The 19,738-nt window shown below is 33.4% G+C and overlaps 1 protein-coding gene across 1 annotated transcript; it reads right to left on the bottom strand.

The window, feature by feature from the left end:
• Positions 1-234: 234 nt before the first annotated feature.
• LOC107451812 (snake venom 5'-nucleotidase-like) lies at positions 235-19,718 on the bottom strand. Its single transcript, XM_016068040.3, has 9 exons — positions 19,427-19,718; positions 16,438-16,575; positions 14,950-15,163; positions 13,137-13,331; positions 12,189-12,365; positions 10,745-11,002; positions 10,066-10,227; positions 5,515-5,700; positions 235-4,603 (listed from the first exon to the last, which is right to left on the bottom strand). Exons 1-9 carry the CDS (start codon positions 19,619-19,621, stop codon positions 3,987-3,989), a joined length of 2,142 nt encoding a protein of 713 aa, XP_015923526.2. The 5' UTR covers positions 19,622-19,718; the 3' UTR covers positions 235-3,986.
• Positions 19,719-19,738: the final 20 nt, after the last annotated feature.

Here is a 19,738-nt window from a genome sequence, read left to right on the forward strand (position 1 = left end):
CGAATTTTTATAGTTTAAAGAAATCTAGTGTACTCTTCAGGTACACAAGGTTTAGGTTAACTGAGTTCAGGTGAACTTGAATTCAGATAAACCTAGAGTATACCACGAAGTTTCTAATGGAGAAAAAAATTCAAATTGTTGAAATGTACACAAATTTAACAGATGCGATTATTTGTTTGCATTTTGATTTTTTTTAAATTTTATTTATTTATTATTATTTTTTTACAGAATTGGAAATTTTATGATTGACATTTGGTTTACTTGAACACCCTTTTCTCTAAACTTTGAAATTTTAAAATATAGATGCAGGCAGGTGATTTCGCCATGAAAATTTTTTCTTCAGGTATAGCCTCCTCTTAAGAATCAGAGTTCAAGATAGAATTTTTAATGCCTCTGAAATTCGATAACTGTTTTGATGAAATTAAAGGTGAAATGAATTAAGCTATAACAAATGTTTAAAGAACTCAAATTTTGTTCATGATATCATCGAGGTTCCAGAGTGTAATGTAAATAAACAGATGAAGGAAAAATCAATAAAACAATGATAAAATGGAAGCAATAATGACAATACATTTGTAACAATTTTGCACAGTTGTTTATTGAAAACTCCAACCAAACTTAAATGAGTCCTTTTATCATAAAATGTTTATTGCGTGTAAAACTTTTTATATTTTAAATAATATTGAATTTTCATGAGGTATTTAAATAAAAACTTTTGCAGTAATGGTATTATCAAGAAGGAACTTCACATGGAAGTTCAAATTAATTTTTGCATATTTTTTTCCAAGAAAAAAACATTATTAAAAAATATATTGAGCAATTGAATTTTCTTTTTTGTTTAAATTGTTGACTTATCATGAATTACAGGAAAAATCTATTGATTCAACACTGCTCTTCTCCTATGATATTGTTATATGAATTCAGATATTAAATAAATTCAATATTAATTAACAATATTGAATTTCATTTAATATTGATCCACTTGGGTCTTGTCAGAACTCTTCAATAAGAGATATTTTCAAAGAAGCAAAGGATTTTCTTCCAAATCCAATAAGAGCTATTCTACATTTCAATTGCTTCCAACTTGCTACGACTGAAGCTGTTTTTTTTAACAGAAAAAGTTTCTGAAATGATTACAAATTCTAGACATATATGAGTACCAAATATCACAATTTCAAATATTACTTTATTTTCAGAAAAAGGAGGGGGGGAAAGGTAGACGCGTATAAAAAATGACAATAAAGAAAAAACTGTAATGGTTGTTCCTAAAAATTATATATACCGTTAGACTTCCATTTAGTGAATTTCTCTATTTCTCAATTTTTTTTGGGGAACCAAGAACACTTTTGGAAATTTCTGCATGAAATAACTTCCAAATAACGAAGGGAATTTTCTATTTAACAAACTTTTGTTTGGGATCCACTTTCCTTATTTCTCAAAATATGTCGAACATTTCCAACTTGTTAACGCATTTTATGGAGGAAGAATTGATTAGAATTGATTTCGACTTAGAATTGATTTTCGCAGCCATATAGAGCCTTTTAGAGAAAGAGGTAAAATCAGTTTCCTTTTTTTTTATTTGCATTTCATACAGGAATTTATGTCAAAAATCAATTCACAAGAAGCATAGCAGAAATTTCTAAATCATGGAACTATGATATTACAGATCGTGCAATTCATAACAGTTTTGCTAATGCTGGATTCTTAATCAGCGCGGAGAATTTTGAAAGTGCGGAGGATGAAGATGACATTCCTTTGGATGAACTCAAAAAAATATGGGTACAGTTAAGAGAGAACCACGAAATTAATGATGATGAATTAATTAATGATTTTCTTCTTATTGATTCTGAAGTTGCAACCACAGAAACATCAGGCTTCCCACTCTTTTTTTAACAAAGCAAAAATTAAGGACTTTTTTTTAAAAATTAGGGACTTTTCTGAAAAATTAAGAACCTTAATAGTATTGTTTGTTATCGAATATACATATACCACCAGTATCGAATATACATATACCAATTTTTTTCATGTATTAAATGAAAAAAGTAACTAAAAAAATTTAAGAGAAACAATGAAAATATAATTACAACAATATTTTACTACTAGACGTGCATCACATATTCAGTTGTGGGCCGAAATTGCTAAATATTCAGTTATGCCCAAAGAAAGTTGAATTAGAGTTATGCATGAGAGTAGTTTTCTTAACTATGTCATGTTAAATTATGACGTATTTCAAGTAAAAACTGGCCATACTAACATCCAAGCACCTTAAATGATTCCACTTTTGTTCATTAGGCTCAATTTAATATTTAAAAAAAAATTCATTTAAATAAATATTTTTATGAAATAAAAATATAATTATGTTTGAGAAAAATTTTAATTTTCAAACTAATGTGTTTCATTAGTTCTTAGTGAAACACATGAATGAAAGTGTCTAGAACGATTTTTCAAAGGTATCAATGCATTCCTATGGCCAGAAAATTGGTAAGGTTCCTTAACTAACAAAAACTGATAAGTTATTTATTTTTTGATCATTTATAGGTATTTACTAGTAACATATCTTTATCATCCTCTATCATTCTTAATATTATTCTCTACTATGATTTGATATTTTATTTTATCGCAAATTTACAGTTTAAAACTGAAAGCGGTATACTTTTATTATAAAGTAAACCTGTAATATCACCTTATCAGGTAAAGTTTTGTAAAAAACTATTGAAAAACATACGTAACTTAACCATTTTGAACAGAAAATGTTCTGTATTTACTTTTATGATAAGCCTTACATAAAATTATTTCCATCCAAAACTGTTATTCGGAATTAATTTTACATAATATTACTAAAAAATTTGGCAAAAAATATGAACAAATTTTAAAGCAACCAAAAGCTAATTAAAAATTTAAGTAAGAAAAAAAAACATATTAAGTTGCAATGTTAACTGAATAAAATGATTATTAAAATCTAGGCTTGAATTTTATTCTAATAGACATTAATAGAAAAAGTTAATTGTGTAGATTTAAATTTTTATGTAACAATCTGCTTATCCTTAAGAAATAAAAAATAATAGCATAACAATCTAAAACTTCGAAAAAAAATTTACATTGCAACAAAACAAGTTATAAATAGTTACCAAATATTTAGTTTTTTTGTTAGAAGCAAAACATGCGTTCTTATTTAGTACTCAGGAATAAAAATTTAAAGTATTTCTGAAAAAACAGTATTTTTATCAAAAACTCCAGGTTTAGGATGGAAGACCTAGGTGGGTTGGGATTTTTCAAACGCCGTTTATTACAGATCAGTTTAATTTTTAATAAAATCATGAATTTTAAAAAATTTTACTGCTTTCTATAAATTTACAGTTACCTATCACACATTGAAAATCTATGCAAATTTATTTAATTCTGCAGAATTTTTGGAAATAGTTTTTGATATCGACTCTAGTTAAAAAAAAAAAAAAATCAGTTGCTTCTTTTCTCAGGCCTTAACTTCGTTCCTATAAGCAGAGGCGTTACCAGTAGAATTGAATTTCTATAATTCTGTAGTTTTTGAAGGTCAGTTCTAGAACTGCTCTTCCATGAGTCCCCTTTCTTCACACTGTATTCTTTTCTATTAGAATGCTTCACTTTCCTCAGAGAGTATCATTCTAGGCAAAATGCAGAATATATTAATGAAAAGTCAGGCCTGGCTGTTCCTTCTCCTTGCCCCCTCACACACTTTTCTCTCTAAAATGTTCCGACTTCGTTAAATAGAAGTCCGACCGTATATACATAAATCAGGTGGGTGGCACTTTTTCTGAACTAAATGTTTGTTAATAAAATGAAATTAAAGGGCAGCGATTGGTCATTTTACCATGGAAATTCGAGTGTATCAGTAAATTTTAGACAATTCCGATTATTTGAACTTTCTGGTCAACTGAATTCTGGATAGTCGTGGCTTTTACTAAAGATTTGTTTAAAAAAAATTTTTTTTTAATGTAACCACCAAATTTTCACACGAGTTGCACTTTTTCTTTTACCTTCTCTATAATTGACTGGACTAAAGAGTGTAAAAGTAGCTCGTGTATGGATTGGGCGTCCTTTACATCTTCCGTAGAAGGACGAATACTGGATGTTTCAGCTGTTGCATAAGTATTTTTAGACATGGAATCGGCATGATCTGGATCAGTCAAGAAGGTTTGCTTTTCATTAGTTCCATTAATGACTGATTCTGAAATCGTATCTCTGGTTCCTGCAGCGCGTCCATCTCTATAATTTGTCATTATGTCATCGTGGCTACCTACGGATATGGTTTCTACCTTTAGGAAGTGTTTTACCCTAACCTTTAAGTAGGCTTCCAAAGCATCAATCGATGGAATGGTTTCTTCTTTTTCCGTCTCTATGATGACCGATTCCAAAAACGATCTCTCTAAATCAGACAGTAAGGGACTTATAATTCCAAAAATTGTAGAAAGCTTAAATTCATTGTGAGGGTATTTTCTAGTTCCTTCGTTTTCATCGGTGGGATGATCTGGTTCTTGGTTGTAAAAGGATATTCTTTTATCGATCATCGGTTTTATGATTTCAAACTCCTTCATGTATTGAATTAAAAGAGTGACATCGTCCTCTCCTGAAATTAAAATAAAATATTACAACCCAGATAGCAAATTAAGGTTTATTTTAACTCAGCAAAAACTTTTTCATGTAAACCTAAAAAGGTTTGTTATGCGGTTTACGTGTAAACCTTCTAACCTTAAAACGAGATCTGCTCCATTCTACGTACATTACCCTAATCCAAAACCTTGAAAAATATTCTTCTATATAAAAACCTTAAATCGTGGTTGTCTTAGAAATTTAAAGCTTGAAAAAATCCTTTATTAAAGCTAGTCTCCAGGTGAAAATAATCTTAAAAAGGTTTCTGTAATTCATATTAGTATAGTATTGTAATGTACATAAAAAAAATAATTGTAAAACGGTTAATGAGATCTTACACCGAACTTTATCTTAAAATGTAGAATTATGTTATTCTAACAATAATAATAATAAAAACATTCCTCCTACGCTCTTAATTTAGAAAATAACAATCAGAAACGTAATAATAACAGTACAACCTTTAAATTATAGGAATACAAAAATATTTCTAGGAAAAACAATACCTTTATGACTTCTATCAATTTTATGCTGATGACAGCCAAACCAATAAGAAAATTAATGCGCGTAAACTGGATCCTATCATGTGATTTTCCGGCTAATAAAAATACACAGAAAACAAAGGAAAACTGCTACACGATCATCAGATTTTTATTTATAGCTCGAAATATTTCATTTCATTTCCAATGCTTAAAGTATAAGTTGATGCAAATATTCCGCGTTAAGTTATTTTACTCGGATGAATAATCGTGTAAACAATGTAAATTGTTCTAGTATTTACAATTATAACTACGATTTTAATATAAATTCATATGAAATAAAATTGTAAGAAAAAAATTATTCTTAAAAGCATGCCTAATTATTTAAAGTGAATGGGTGAGAAATACATACCGAATGTATTATTGTCGGCTTTTAAATAACTTTTGAAACCATCATTTCCTTTTCTCAAGAAACTTGGCATTACTACACGGTAATGGTTGCTTGACTTAACTTCGGTGTACGATGGGTCACTTCGAATCATCAGAGACTTTACACGGTGATTTGGAGGTTTATTTAAATCATAAACCACTCTAAGTCCTGAAAAACAAAAACAACCTTTTGTTTGTTTGAAGTAGTAGAGCACCGCATGGATCCGGCAAGTCAAAAATTTTGATGGATCAGCATAATCTTGATGGTAACTAACATAATTAACCATCACCCCAAAGTAGGAATTCGGACTGATTTATGAGGGTCCAACATAAGAATAGTAACTTGTTTTGATGGTTTGTTCATGTTGAACCATCAGAAATTTCCTTCAAACTTTCTTAGAAATAAAATGTGGGAACAATCATGAACAACCACCGTCCCAATCTAGTAATTCGGACTGATTTATGATGGGACAACAACAAAAAAATTGTTTTGATGGTATATTCTGGAGAACAAGCAAGAATTCTTGTTAAACCATCATGGATTGTTGGTCCATAAGAATCTCTTGATGATTCAACATCATAGTATTAAAGTAGCATCATGAGATGAAGGCTGGCTTAACAAAAACCCTGAAAGCATTATGGAAAATGTTGGATGATTATAACCATCAAATGATGTTGAACCATCATAAATCGCACTGAAGCCAACATAAACCATCAAGATATTTTGGTGGGACCATCAAGATTTTTGATTTGGGTAAGTACAGTGGTTCTCAAATTCTTTGAAAATTGATCTTTTTTAGCATATCACAATGAATGGTTGACCTTATGGATGACGCTAGAGGTTGAAATTCGTAGTAAGACTTCCGGGTTACTGCTTCCGATTGATTTTTTTTTTCGCCTAAGCTTGAAAAAAAGTTCTATCCAATATTACTATACTCGTAGTGTTTACAATATAACGCTCTGCCATAAAAGTGATAGAGCGTCTCAAACAGCTATTTCCAGGTTGGCAAGTGGACACGCGAATAGTCTCTCTTACTTAGAGGGAAGAAAGACTTATGCAATCTGCTCCAAATGTGAAAGCCTCAGCCGAACATATCCTTGACTGCTTGGGCCTTTTCAAGGAGGACTTATACGCTACTCCACTTCTCTTCATCTCCTTTTTGAAGGTCTATTGGAGGATAAGGAACAACAATATAATGCGTTCTTTCAACAAATGAATTCGGAAGACTCCGCAAGCTAGCTATGATGTTACCCAAAAAAATAACAATTAGTGCACACAAATATACCAAATAAGGTATAACACTCAAAACAGGGCAAACCTTACACTTTATGCTGTGATATTAATTTTCTTAAATTTTGTTTTAGGCTCATTACCCGCTAGAATCTATGTTTACAGAAAACTCTTACGAATGGTAAAATTACGCGTCAATTTAAACTCAAATCACAGTAATAAAACTTCCAGGAATATTAAGCCTGTTCACACGTAACATAAGCGGAGGAATACACAGGAAGTTTTTTTAAATTTCTCCCGGGTATAGGAAACTTGTGATTGTTTACAATAGCTCAATCATCCACAGTATTGTTGCGAATAAAGAGAATGCCTTTGTAAATTATTAACAGATTAAATGGAGGGAATGTTAAAAAGAAAAAACTAATTTTTATATTCTATGGAAGGAATTATAGTGATCTCCTAACGACTATATTCCAATTTTCACATCAATAGGTAGGTACTTTATGTAAGTCGCCCTAAGGCTGAACAATGGGCTATTGGCGATGGTCTGAGAAACATTCCTGAGGATGATTCGAAGACATGCCATCACAAGTTGTGCGACGATTTCCTCAATTTTGACATAGATCTCTGAAGGGAAGGAAATTTTCCTCCTATACTACTCAGCGACCGGCCTCGATTCCGCAGATTTTATGAGCACGTATATCGCATGTAATCGGTGGGTGGATTAACTCCGAAACCCTTTTCAATCGGAGTCCTACTCTCTAGCCATTGAGCTACCCTCTCATCATTATTTAGTAAAGAATTCGGTATTTCCTATAGCCTTCCATCAACATAGAAATGGTATGTACTGCTTAACAATTTTTTAGCCCTAGTTTAAAAGCGAAGAGCATAAAAGAGTAAGATTTGACACGATGTAAAGAAATGCCGTCATTTTTAGTGCAACTCCAGCAAATTTGAAGTTAGAAAAAATGAAAGAGAAAAGGAAATATGCTGAAGAAACAAAATTAGACTTCGCTATAAACGAATTGCCAAGTTTTCACCTTTCCTCAGAAACCGGATATAGCGTGGCTCGACTGTATATATATATGTATTTATTTATTTATTTCATGTACAATGAACGGAATAACTTTTGATCTAATGATCAGATTTTAAGAAAGTCGTATATATTTATTTCGATTTCTCAGTTACTGTTCGACCAATTTTGTTGTACTGTTAAAATACTACAAACATTTTGTTAGTTATTTAATTACTTTTATTTTGTTATTTTTAATTTAACATGGAACTTAATTTTTTTCTTAGTAGCTTGTTTTAGTATCAATCTTTGATTAGAGAGGGCGCCTCGATAAGCGGCATTGATTTTCGAAATAAATATTTTTGTTGACTTCTTCTTTAGTTTTTTAAACTGTGAGTCACGCGCAAACCGAACTTATCTTTTACTTATTAAAACGGTTTTACAGTAACGAAATATTTTCATGCAATGTGTCTAAATAGATAAAGACGAAAGTTTGTAGAATATTTTTGGCTAGGAGTCGTAAAAGAGTTTCAAACGATTTTTGAAACAAGTATAAACTTTTACTTTTTCCTACGATTGGTGTAAAACGAAATTTTCGTCTTTAATCACCATAATATGTCAATTGAATCTAAAGAGCATTAAAGAAGTGTTTCGTCCTGCCACGTCGACTATTTTGCCAAATTTGATACCGCTCGGGAACAAATTTCTTGTTGTATGTATATAAATACTTGATCCTTGCCTAATTCGATTTCAAATTTGAAATAAGTTTTGTTTTGAAAAGGCTAGATAGCAAAACGATATTATTTAACATCAGATAAAGTAATAAAATACTACCGTACTATAAAACGCTAGTGCAATACGTTTAGTACAACCTAAATTCATAACAAAAATTTGGAAAGTGCGTTTAATTAATAAAGATCGACCAGCTTTTTTTTTTTATTTCCTTGCCATATCTTTTCTTAATTTATTTTTGGAGTCTATGTTAGAATAAAAGTTTTATGAGTCTATGAAAGTATGAAAATGTTGTATTTCCAATTAGCGAGATAGTGAGCGAAGCAATCCTAAAGGAACTACGAAAGCAGTTCAATCCTAGCGAAGCAATCCTTAAGGAACTACGAAAGTAGTTCTGGCTGGTAGTGCTCGAAGCAATCTTAAAGGAACTGCGAAAGAAGTTCTGGTAGACGGCGATCGAAGCAATCCTTAAGGAACTACGAAAGTAGTTCTGGGAGGTAGTGAGCGAAGCAATCCTAAAGGAACTACAAAAGCAGTTCTGGGAGGTACCGAGAGCAGCGGGCAGGAGGTGAACGTCCTAGTGTTATCTGATACACTGATGTTAATTCATGTAAAATATCAAAAAACGGATGAAAATTTTTTAAATTTTTTTTTTGCGTCTGCAGCAAAAAACTGAAATATCAAGGGAGTGAGTAATCATAAGCGCGAATGCTTAAACGCAGACGTTTACAAAGTTTTGAATGAAAATTTGTTTCTCGCGTGGACAACGAAAAACTAAAATAAACTGATAGAAAAGTTCAAAAACCAACTGTTCTGCATTTTTCTTTTAATTATTCTAATTAATTTAGCAGGTAGCATAATAATTGAGAGCTTTATTTTAGTTCGAATGGTGCTTCAGAAATAACATAGAGGAGAGATGATCAACAAAGATCGGCCAAGTATGCTTCTTTTCTTTAGTTTTTAATGCATTTACCGAGTTTATGTTAAAGTAAAATACTGTTGTGACTCCAAACATTGAAATTAATATAGTTGAAGTTCGTTGAGTTATTTGTTTCAAGTTGAAGTATCATTAAAATGTAAATAAATCAAATTATAACCATAATGTATCAAATGTTGCATAGTATGTATGTATTTCCGCATGTGTTTTTGAAATTTTTTCCCTAACTACCCTTCATACAAAGCTCGACTAAAATAGAAAAATACCCAATGAATGAGCTATCTTAAAATAAACTGAGAGAGTCTAGAGAAAAATTGTGTCGATATGTTAACCTGAACGACAAAATTCAAGAGATTGTCGACTTTCACCGGTGAATGTCAACAATCACGTTGTCGCTTTGGTGAATATCTGAAATATTCGATTTGATATTCGTTGAATATTATTATATTTATTCGATATTTTAATATCTGGTAAGAATAGATTAGGAGAACCGCTTAAGGTCAAGGCACTTGACCTTAAAAAAAAACATGGATGCAGGGTATACCGGACAGTGGCACTTCTAGTATATATTTCGAACATTGACCACCCATTCCGGTTATTCACAGATACGTCAAATAATTACCAGATATTTGCAGAAAGGCTCCAGAGGCTGTGATTCCTGTGATGTCGTATTCTTCGACTGAATGTTCCATCATTTCTCTCAGTTCTGAACCGTTCATTTGGACAGTGTCCAGGAGATCGCCCAGAAACAATGCATGCGTTAAATCTCTCGCAGTCACATTACCTGATTTAAAAATATAAAAAAAACATAGTGAATTTTATTTGCACTTGCTCTCTTAGCAATTATTTTCAATTAAGAGAAGGAAAAAAAACCGTTTGTGTTGTAAACCATGACGTTTCAAATGCTGATATAGATGTTACTGTGAATGATCAAGATGGATGGTAGTTGATTTCCACCGGTGAATGCTGACAATCACATAGTCGCATGCCGAACACTGATGTTTCTTTTCCCTCACCAGATATCAAACAAATATTAACGAATAAATTAATATCAAATTGGATGTAACAAATATAATTCACCAGAGCGACAATGTGATTGTTGGTATTCACGGTAACAGTAATTAAATTTCCGCATAAAACTTAGTTGGAGAGGTGAGTTTCAATTTAGAACTGAACTCAGTTGTGTTTATCATATTTTGTTTTGAGAATTACTTTCAATATATCAATCAATAGTTGAGAAGAATAGGTAACAAAATTTCCTTATACAGTTTCGACCACTAAAGTTAATAATTAATTCTTACCAGCTTGAATGGAATATCGTATCATGCCCGAATTGATGACAACAGCGTCGATGTTATCATTTCTGTTGACCCTATGCAATATGGCATCTGCAACAAAATTCCCTAAAGTGCATTCATTCATTCGGCAACTGCGTGGTTTTCCATCCAAAGTTACTTTTACAGTGGCCAAAACCTCATCTCTGTCAGGTATCCGATAATCTTCAGCAAGTTCATCCAACAACTGGCTGGCGTTCCTCAAGAAAATCAATGTCTCTTCATCTGAAATGATAATTGTTGGGTCATTATTATTTTGTTTTAGAGAACATTAATATTCAAAGTATAAAGGGAAAAAATTGACTTTGTTTTGCGTAGTGTATCCACCACTACAAAAATATAATTCCAATTCACTAATATATTGGAAGTACAAATTAGTTCCGTCCCTTTTCTTGTGGTCAAAAATGCATTTATTTTAGAACAAAATGAATGAACAGATTAATTGATTGAAATTGATTAATTGAAAGGAATGAACAGATTAATTGACAGATTGTCTATTGCTGGCTACTAATTTTTCCCACCTCTCAGGTAATTTTCGAATTCCATCTCAAAAAAATGTCTCGTCTTTTGAGGCGATCCAAGTTAGGAGCCAATTTTCGATTTCTGCGAAATAAGTGAACTGGTGACCTGCAAAATCATGCTGCATCCTTCGGAACAACCAGTAATCAGAAGGAGCAATGTCCAGTGAATACAGCGGGTGTGATGAAATATCCCACTTGAGCGTTTCCAAGTAGTTTTTTAGGACTTTTGAGACATCAGTCCGACCGCTATTATGCAGAAGAATAACTTTGTCATGTCTTTGCTCGTATTCCGCCCTTTTTTCTCGTAATGCACGGCTCAAATGACTCAATTGTAGCCTATACCAATCACCCGTAATGGAATCACCAGTTTGTAGCAGCTTATAGTATTCAACATTATTCACCATTTATCATTCGCCTTTCTTTATTCACCATTAACCATTCTTAAAACGTCGAAACCATTCCCTACATGATTTATCAGTTGGAGCATTGTCAACATAAACTTCTACAAGCATTCGATGCTCTTCAGCTGCACATTTCTTCCAATTAAAGTAGAAACATAAAACCTCCCGCAAATGCTGCTTTGTTACCGCAAAATTTGACACATTCAACAAAGTAAAAAACAGGGTTTTTGTATGAAACTCAAAGTGATGTAAATTGAATATTATTGACAGATGCTTAATCCCTCTGAAACCACCGAAACCAGCTGTCACTATATAACATTAATAACAGCAGAGCCATTTTTTAAAAACGGGCCGAACTAATTTGTACACCCAATGTAAGACACTCGTTGGGTTTCATAGATGAAGGCTGGTATTGTTTGCAGCTTCTCACCTCACATTTTGTCATGCTCAAATGAGGTAACAAAGCAAATTTGTAAAGAGCTTGTTTACCTTGTGGTACATGACTGTCTAACAAAACTTGTTGTCCATCTTCTGCTATGACATTCCCCATTTCATCGAAAGTGATTCTCAGGACTCCAATATATTTACCGTGTTGAGGTACATGAAGTACTAATGTCTTCTGATTCACCTCATTCAGAGTAACTCTCGGATACTCTTTTTGTAACTCTGAAAATAGAATATTTTTTAATAAAATCCGAAAATTAAATTAAGTTTTTTCAAAAATTTTGAAATAAGTTTTTATAATATAATGAAACTAAACTACTGAACTCAGTGGCGAGACAGCCCATAGATCGCCAAGGCCTACTTGTGCCCATCTCAGTTTTCTTGACCTTGGGCGCTCTCGGGTGTAGGAGCAGATGTTCCGGTTGAGTGGTCAGCGAAACGCGTTAAACCTGTGCTTAGTCCCCAAGCATGCTTGATACTCACTTTATCGACCCACTAAAGGGATGAAAGGCTGAAGTCAATCTTGGACAGCCCGAGATCGAACCCAGGACCTGTGGCACGAGAGCGCGAAGCGCTACCACTCAGCCACCGAGTGTCATAATATAATGTAACATTACATAATATAATATATAATGCAGTATAGCGGCCGGGATAGCCTGACTGGTAGGGTACTGGGCCCAAGTCCAAGAGGTTGTGGGTTCGATCCCTGCCGGCCGAAGTTGTAAATGGTGACTGATGCACGTTTTCTCATAGCATTTTCCCATAACAAATCATACCTATGGGGGTACTGATCCAGGAGTTTCCTTGTCTTCTAGATTGGGTTCGAAATTACAAGGCTACGGCTTTGAACATTAGTAGTTTTAAACTAAAAATTTTGTCGACTGTTCAGCGACGGATATAAAATAAAAATAAAATACAGTGCAGTTTAGTATAGTATAATATACTACAGTATAGTCTATTATAATACAGTATAGTATAATATAGTATTGTTACCTGATGGTTTTTCCATAACAATGTCCGAATTTCCACCGACGACAATGTCCACTCCCGTGACCTGTTTGGCAATTTTTAAGTCTGTGTAATACCCTGAATGTCCAAGTGCTATTATCTTGTTGACTCCTTTGTTTTGGAGTTTTTCTACTTCCTCTTCAATGATGGGTAATTCAGGAAGAATTTCTACACTCACGGCTACAGGAAAGAGTACATGATATAAATGTTTGATGGGTGTATCACAAATTTCAAATGAATGCCTAATAAAATTAAGAAGGCAAATCGGTATAGAAAATAGAGTTCCAAGGAAACCTCTGGAGAAATTTATGGTCTCAAGTTAACTATACCGGCTGTACTTTTACATATTGTTTTTCAATGGATGTTCCTGGAAGTTTTATCTTCATTGAAATTCAATGGGTAGGTTGATATTGACTCAGTGGCGCTACAACCCATAAAGGGACAACTTGTGCCTATATAAGTTTTCTTGACCTCTGGAGTGCAGATGTTCCGGCCTGATGGTTAACCCCCAGTGTTTAGTCTCCAAGAATGCTCGGTATTCATTTTATCGACCCACTAAAGAGATGAAAGGCTGAGTTAACCTTTGCCCGGCCCCGAGGATCGAACCCAGGTTCTGTGACACGAGAGCTACCACTCTGCCAACGGGCGTCTTGGTATTTGCATTACCTAAGCTTCCGCAAGCTGTTGAAAGAATGTTGCTTTTAATCATATTGAAATTTTTTAAGCTTGAGAACTACGTGTAACTCAAAACAGCATCATGCTTAAAGTAAGCATTACGCAATATATTTTAGACATTGCAGAAAGTATTATGAAACACATTTGAGCCTTCATTGAAGTTGAGAACACATTTGAAACCTTTTTTCAATAGAGCAAAAAATTCAAACCTTTCATCCTAAAAGGATTAAAAATTATTTTTTTAAAAAAGTATTGTCCCTTAGGTCCATAATGACGTTTTAGCCGACGTCTTACTAGCGATAGGATCAAATTGCATTGTCCATTAAAATTTCAAGACAAGGTGGATTTTAGCTGAGCATGCAAGACTTTGCGAAAAAAAACCTTAGAATTAACTAGATTTAAGATTATTTTCACCTGGAGACTATAGCTTTGTTAAAGGATTTTTTTAAGCTTGAAAATCCTAAGTCAACCTCGATTTAAGGTTTTTATATAGAAGCTTCTTTTCCAAGGTTTTGGATTAGGGCAGTGTTTCCCAAACTTACGACTTTTGTGTACCCTTTCTAAAATTTTCGTAACGCTCTGTACCACTAATAGAAAAAAGAATGTATTTTTTACTAGAAAAAAAAAAAATGCGCAAAAGTTACAAATCGCAACTGGCTGTTGACACCAATAATTATTTACTCTGCAAAAATAGCCAATAGAAAAATACAAAATCGTAAATTTGCATGGCTAGCTTTGTTTTTAAAATTTTCGTTTGTTGCAAGATATTTCGCATAAGAACGCGTACCCCGGCTAAACTGTTCCCGTACCACTGGGGGTACGCGTACCACACTTAGGGAAACACTGGGTTAGGGTGCGTAGAATAGAGCAGATGGTCACAGATCTCGTTTTAAGGTTAGAAGGTTTACACTTAAACCGCATAACAAACCTTTTTAGGTTTACATTGAAAGGTTTTTGCTGAGTTAAAATAAACCTTACTTTGCTATCTGGGAGTGGGAAAATGGAAACGGTGTTCTCCCCCGTATTCGAATGTTGTATAGCTTCTTCTTATTTTTTTTTTTAATCATTACTCTAAAATAAAATCTTTCAATCAAATTTTTTAAAGTTATCATAACATTTTTACCTGGTCTCGACTTTTTGATAGCATGCGGGTGCAAATAGCCAATAATGCCAATTTTTTCATCATTTACATTTAAAACTATGCTCTTATTGATTCGGCTGTGAAGAAAGGACGATTTCGTTGCCTGCATATTAGCACAGAGTACAGGAAAATCCAACTTGTACAAAAATGCTGATAATTCCAGAATTCCTCTTCCAAAATCGTGGTTAGACAAGCTCTAAAAAATAAAACATGAAATAACCATTTAGTTCGAATTTTTATATACATACGGGGATATTAGTAATTTATTCCTCCTACAAAAATAAAATGCCGTCACCCTTAGAAGCATTTCTTAGGAACAGCTTATAAAGTAAACTGTACGGTGTGTCTTTAAAATGTTCAAGATACGATCAGTGATGCGTTTTTAGTCAGCCTGCATGCATTCCCTGGCACATTTGTGAAGTAGCAAATTTCCCTGTCAGCATACGCTATGAAAATGACTCAGCTTTATTTGACGAATTGAAGCCATGACCTCTTTGGTAACGGAGCAGGCGGCAAGTTTGTATGAAGAAAGTATTCTAAATCTAATGGTAAGGTAGGATAAGTGTTTAAAAACAAACTTGCCAACTATTTCATTTTATATTTTGTAACCTTCGTTGAACAACCAATCCAATTTTGGGTTTACGGCTACTAATATTCAGCTCCGTAGCCATGTCATTTTGAACCCAATCCAGAAGACAAGGGAACTCCTGGATCAAGTATTGGGATAAACTTGCCTTCCTTCAGGACTTTTTGATGGAGCTAACCCATATTTGCTTTACACGAAGAGGAAAACCACGAGAACCTCCCGTGGTTATAGCCTGACGTCAAGGGTGCTCTAACCCATGATTCGTCTACCACTGAGGATATTTTACGTCAGCACCGTGGATGGTGCGAGCTGGGTGCGGAATTCACTTCGACCAGCCATCGCTGGAATTCGAACCCGGTTTACCTCCTTGGAAGACGAACGCTCTGTCCCTTGAGCCATTACGGCTCTGGCAACTAATTGAAAGAAAAGTATGTAGAATCTGAAAATAAATTTCTTTCTTGAAAATTTCCTTTCACTTGTTTTTTTTCTATTTTCGAACGTCCCTTACGTCCCGCAGTGGACTGATCGTTAAGACACGGTTCTCATCAGATCACCGAAGTCAAGCATCACTGGCTGCGGTCAGTGTGCGGGTGGGTGACCACTTGGATCAGTCTGCGTAGGGATCGAGGGTGTGCGGTATTGGTCCTCGTTAAACTGTGCTACCGTAAAGTGCTCGACTTCGCGTGCAGGTCGTTGGGCTACCGAAGCGGGGGTGCCATCCCCTCTGCAGAGGATCAAAATTGTGATGGCATGTCTTCGGATCATCCTCAGGGATGTTTCCCAGACCGTCGCCAATAGCTCATTGTGCAGCTCTTGTGCGACGTAAATCAACAACAACAACGAACGTCCCTTACTTAAAATACTTATTAGTAAAACATATTTACCATTGCATCTAGTTTTAATTTGGAAAGAAGAAGACTGGCTATTTTCCATCCGTGCAAAGTGTGATGAGAAGAACCGTAGAAGAACTCTCCTGACGACAAAACTAAAATGTTCTTCTCTTTCTCACGCAACTCTCGTACCTAGAACATCCGTTAAAAAAATATTTATGATATTCATTTTCTTCACAAACATTTATCAAGATAGTCATAAAATTTGACCAGATTTGATACAGAAAACTTAAAGTTGTCTTCGAGAAATGGAAAATAAATATAGGGGATAAAAAAAATTGAAAAACCTCATTAACCGAGAGAGGCAAAACCGAACGCATTTTTACGTACCGTGGAATAATTGAGAGAACTTATAGTTTGTCTATATAAAGAACTCTCCTAGTCATTCGTCCGGAGCATTGCAGGTTTGTGCTATGGCGACGATATCTTTTATAAATTTTCGGCACCTTCTTTTTTAAGAATTTACTTGAATATTTATTTTTTATTTTATAAAAATAAACGTTCTTATTACAAAAGATGAGGTTTCCGTGGTAGTGAAAAACTGCAAATTAAATGGATTTATTTCGAAGTTTTTTTGTTTATCAGCATGTCTTAGAGTGAATTTTTTGCCGAGGTAAATAATAAATAAATAATTTTAAAAAAACTATGTATACTATATTGCCATAAAGAACGGACAAACTTAAGCATTTTCAAAATTAGTAAAATTTTTTAAAAATAGAATATTTGATGAGTAGATTTAAATCGGTTAATAATTAGTTGGCTTTTATGAGCCCATCAGATAATGCAGCGTTGACGAAACTTTTCAACGTTTCAGATATTAAAATATTGCATCATAAACGAGTTTCATTCTCACTGAACTCCATGTCTTTTTTTATTTATTAATGTTTTGGGCTAGTTTCAAAGAGGGCGCTGAAAGGCAATACTTAGCCCGACCCGACAGTCATAATTAACTGTAACAAACTCTTAAAAAAAATTGTTTAAAAGTGTAAAACAGTCTTCAAATTTCAATTGTATGCAAAATTCAGCTCCGTCAACGGCACTTTTCGATTAGCCCGGTGCAAGGAAACTTAACTTTTTTATTTATTGATTTTATTTTATTTAAATGTTATAATTTTTATTTTATTTAATTTAATTATTTGGTATTATTCCGTCGACTATTTTCGCCAAACCCGATATTATCGCAGAAAGGTAGTTCCCGCGCCAATAACCGCGAATTTTATTTTATTTACTGTGTAATCCTTAACTACGCGAGTTAGTTTTCTTTAGCATGTTGAAATATACTGACTTGTTTGTTTGCTCTTTAAAAGCTATCAAGGATTTTTGGCCGCCGAAATGATTTATAATAATATATATAGGGTTAGATTGAAGAATAATTCAATGTGTAATTATGAAGAAATAGAAGTTTTTACTTTGTTTTGACTCTTTTTATTACACTTTTTTATGACGTATTTTTACACTTACATTTTTTATTATTATTATTTCATTTTTTATTATTATTATTCCATTATTATTATTTTATTGTTATTATTTGAAAAATGAAATGTGTTTCGAATGTTTCTTTTAGGTAATGATGGCGCCAAAGGAGTTGCGCATTTTCGCGAGCGCTGACAGGTCGACGGCACATTCCCAAATTACCAATTATTTTCATTTTATNTCATTATTATTATTATATTATTGTTATTATTTGATAAATGAAATGTGTTTCGAATGTTTCTTTTAGGTAATGATGGCGCCAAAGGAGTTGCGCATTTTCGCGAGCGCTGACAGGTCGACGGCACATTCCCAAATTACCAATTATTTTCATTTTATGTAGTTTTTGTGCTTAAGAAATATATAAAATAAAAAAATAAATATTTGGCGAACGTCTTAATTTTTTGACGACTTTAGTTTTTAATGTTTTGCAAAACTGAAGAAGAATTATAATCAAAACAAGGGGCCCCCAAATCTACTCTAAACCCGAGCTTTTTATTCAGATTGTAATTTTTTTATGTTTTAATTTTTACGTTTAATTTTTTTATTATTATCAGAACCGGTGAAGGTGTAAAATTGGGAGGCCTCTGATATTTGATGATTTGAAAACATGCCTATGTATATACATATGAAAATAAGCCAAGAATCAATCACATAACGATAAAAAATTGTGGATGCTGACGTCATTAAAAACTGAAACAGTAAGAAAGGAACATCATGATAACCAAAAACTGAGTTTCAGCAAACATTTTACTATTGAAATTTGTCGCCAAATCAGGGGGCGCTTTAACCTCAGTACTATCTTATTTAACAGTGCTTTTCAAGTAAGCTCAATTAACCCTAAGAAAAAGTTATCTTTCGCCAAGGTTTCGCCTTTCAAATATATTTTAATCAAGATTTTTGTAAATGAATAGTCTGCTGATCCAGGAGTTTCCTTGTCTTCTGGATTTGGTTCAAAATTACAAGGCTACAGAGTTGAACATTAAAAGTCGTAAGGCCAAAATTGAGGCGGCTGTTCAACGAGCATTATAAGATGAACTATCTAGCAGAGCCATGGATAGAGCGTTCTCCTTCCAATGAGGCCAACCTGGTTTGAATCCCAGCGATAGCTGATCGATGCGAATTTCGCACCAACCACAGTGCTGATGTAAAATATCCTCAGTGGTAGACGGATCATGGGTTAGAGTCCCTTTGCCGTCAGGTCAACTCTGTGAGATTTTCGTGGGTTTCCTCTATGTAACGCAAATGTGCGGATAAGTTCCATCGAAAAGTCCTTCACAAATTCAAATTTCTCCCAGTACTTGATCAAGGAGTTTCCTTATCTTCTAGATATAGTTCAAAATTACAAAGCTGCGGAGATAAACATTGGTAGTCATAAACCCGAAAATTGGGTCATCTATTCAACGACGGTTATAAAATTAACAATCTTCCAATTTGTATTACCCAGATTACAATTAATATAAGAATGTATTAAAAGTGGAATATGCTAGGCATTAAAGTGGAACATTTTTACCTTTGTAAGAAGACGTGCAAATCCACCAAAACAATTTCCTTCCTTAGATTCTTGATGTGAGCAAATATTTTCGTGTTCGTTAAATTCAAACCAATGAGAATGGAAATCACTTATGTGAACAATGGTTAAATTATATTCAGATTGAATGTTTCTGAAAGTCCCGGCGAAAACTAATAAAAATATAAAAAAATGCATTCTTCTAAACGAAAAAAAAAAAACCTTGTCGTACTCGATCTAGTTAAAAGTTTAAATAATTCTTTGTAACTTCAAATCAACTTTCGAACTGTTCTTCGTGGATTTAAATTTTTATTT

The sequence above is a fragment of the Parasteatoda tepidariorum genome, chromosome 7, assembly GCF_043381705.1.
Source record: "Parasteatoda tepidariorum isolate YZ-2023 chromosome 7, CAS_Ptep_4.0, whole genome shotgun sequence".
Classification (NCBI taxonomy): Eukaryota; Metazoa; Arthropoda; class Arachnida; order Araneae; family Theridiidae; genus Parasteatoda; species Parasteatoda tepidariorum.

Bases quoted from the DNA above. Each gene is read 5' to 3' on its own strand.
- LOC107451812 (XM_016068040.3), bottom strand. From the start codon at position 19,621: ATGCATTTTTTTATATTTTTATTAGTTTTCGCCGGGACTTTCAGAAAC. The intron at 15,164-16,437 runs GTAAATATGTTT...TTTATTTTTTAG, and splicing joins AATTAAAACTAGATGCAATG to AGCTTGTCTAACCACGATTT. The intron at 13,332-14,949 runs GTAAAAATGTTA...TCTTTCCTGTAG, and splicing joins TATCAAAAAGTCGAGACCAG to CCGTGAGTGTAGAAATTCTT.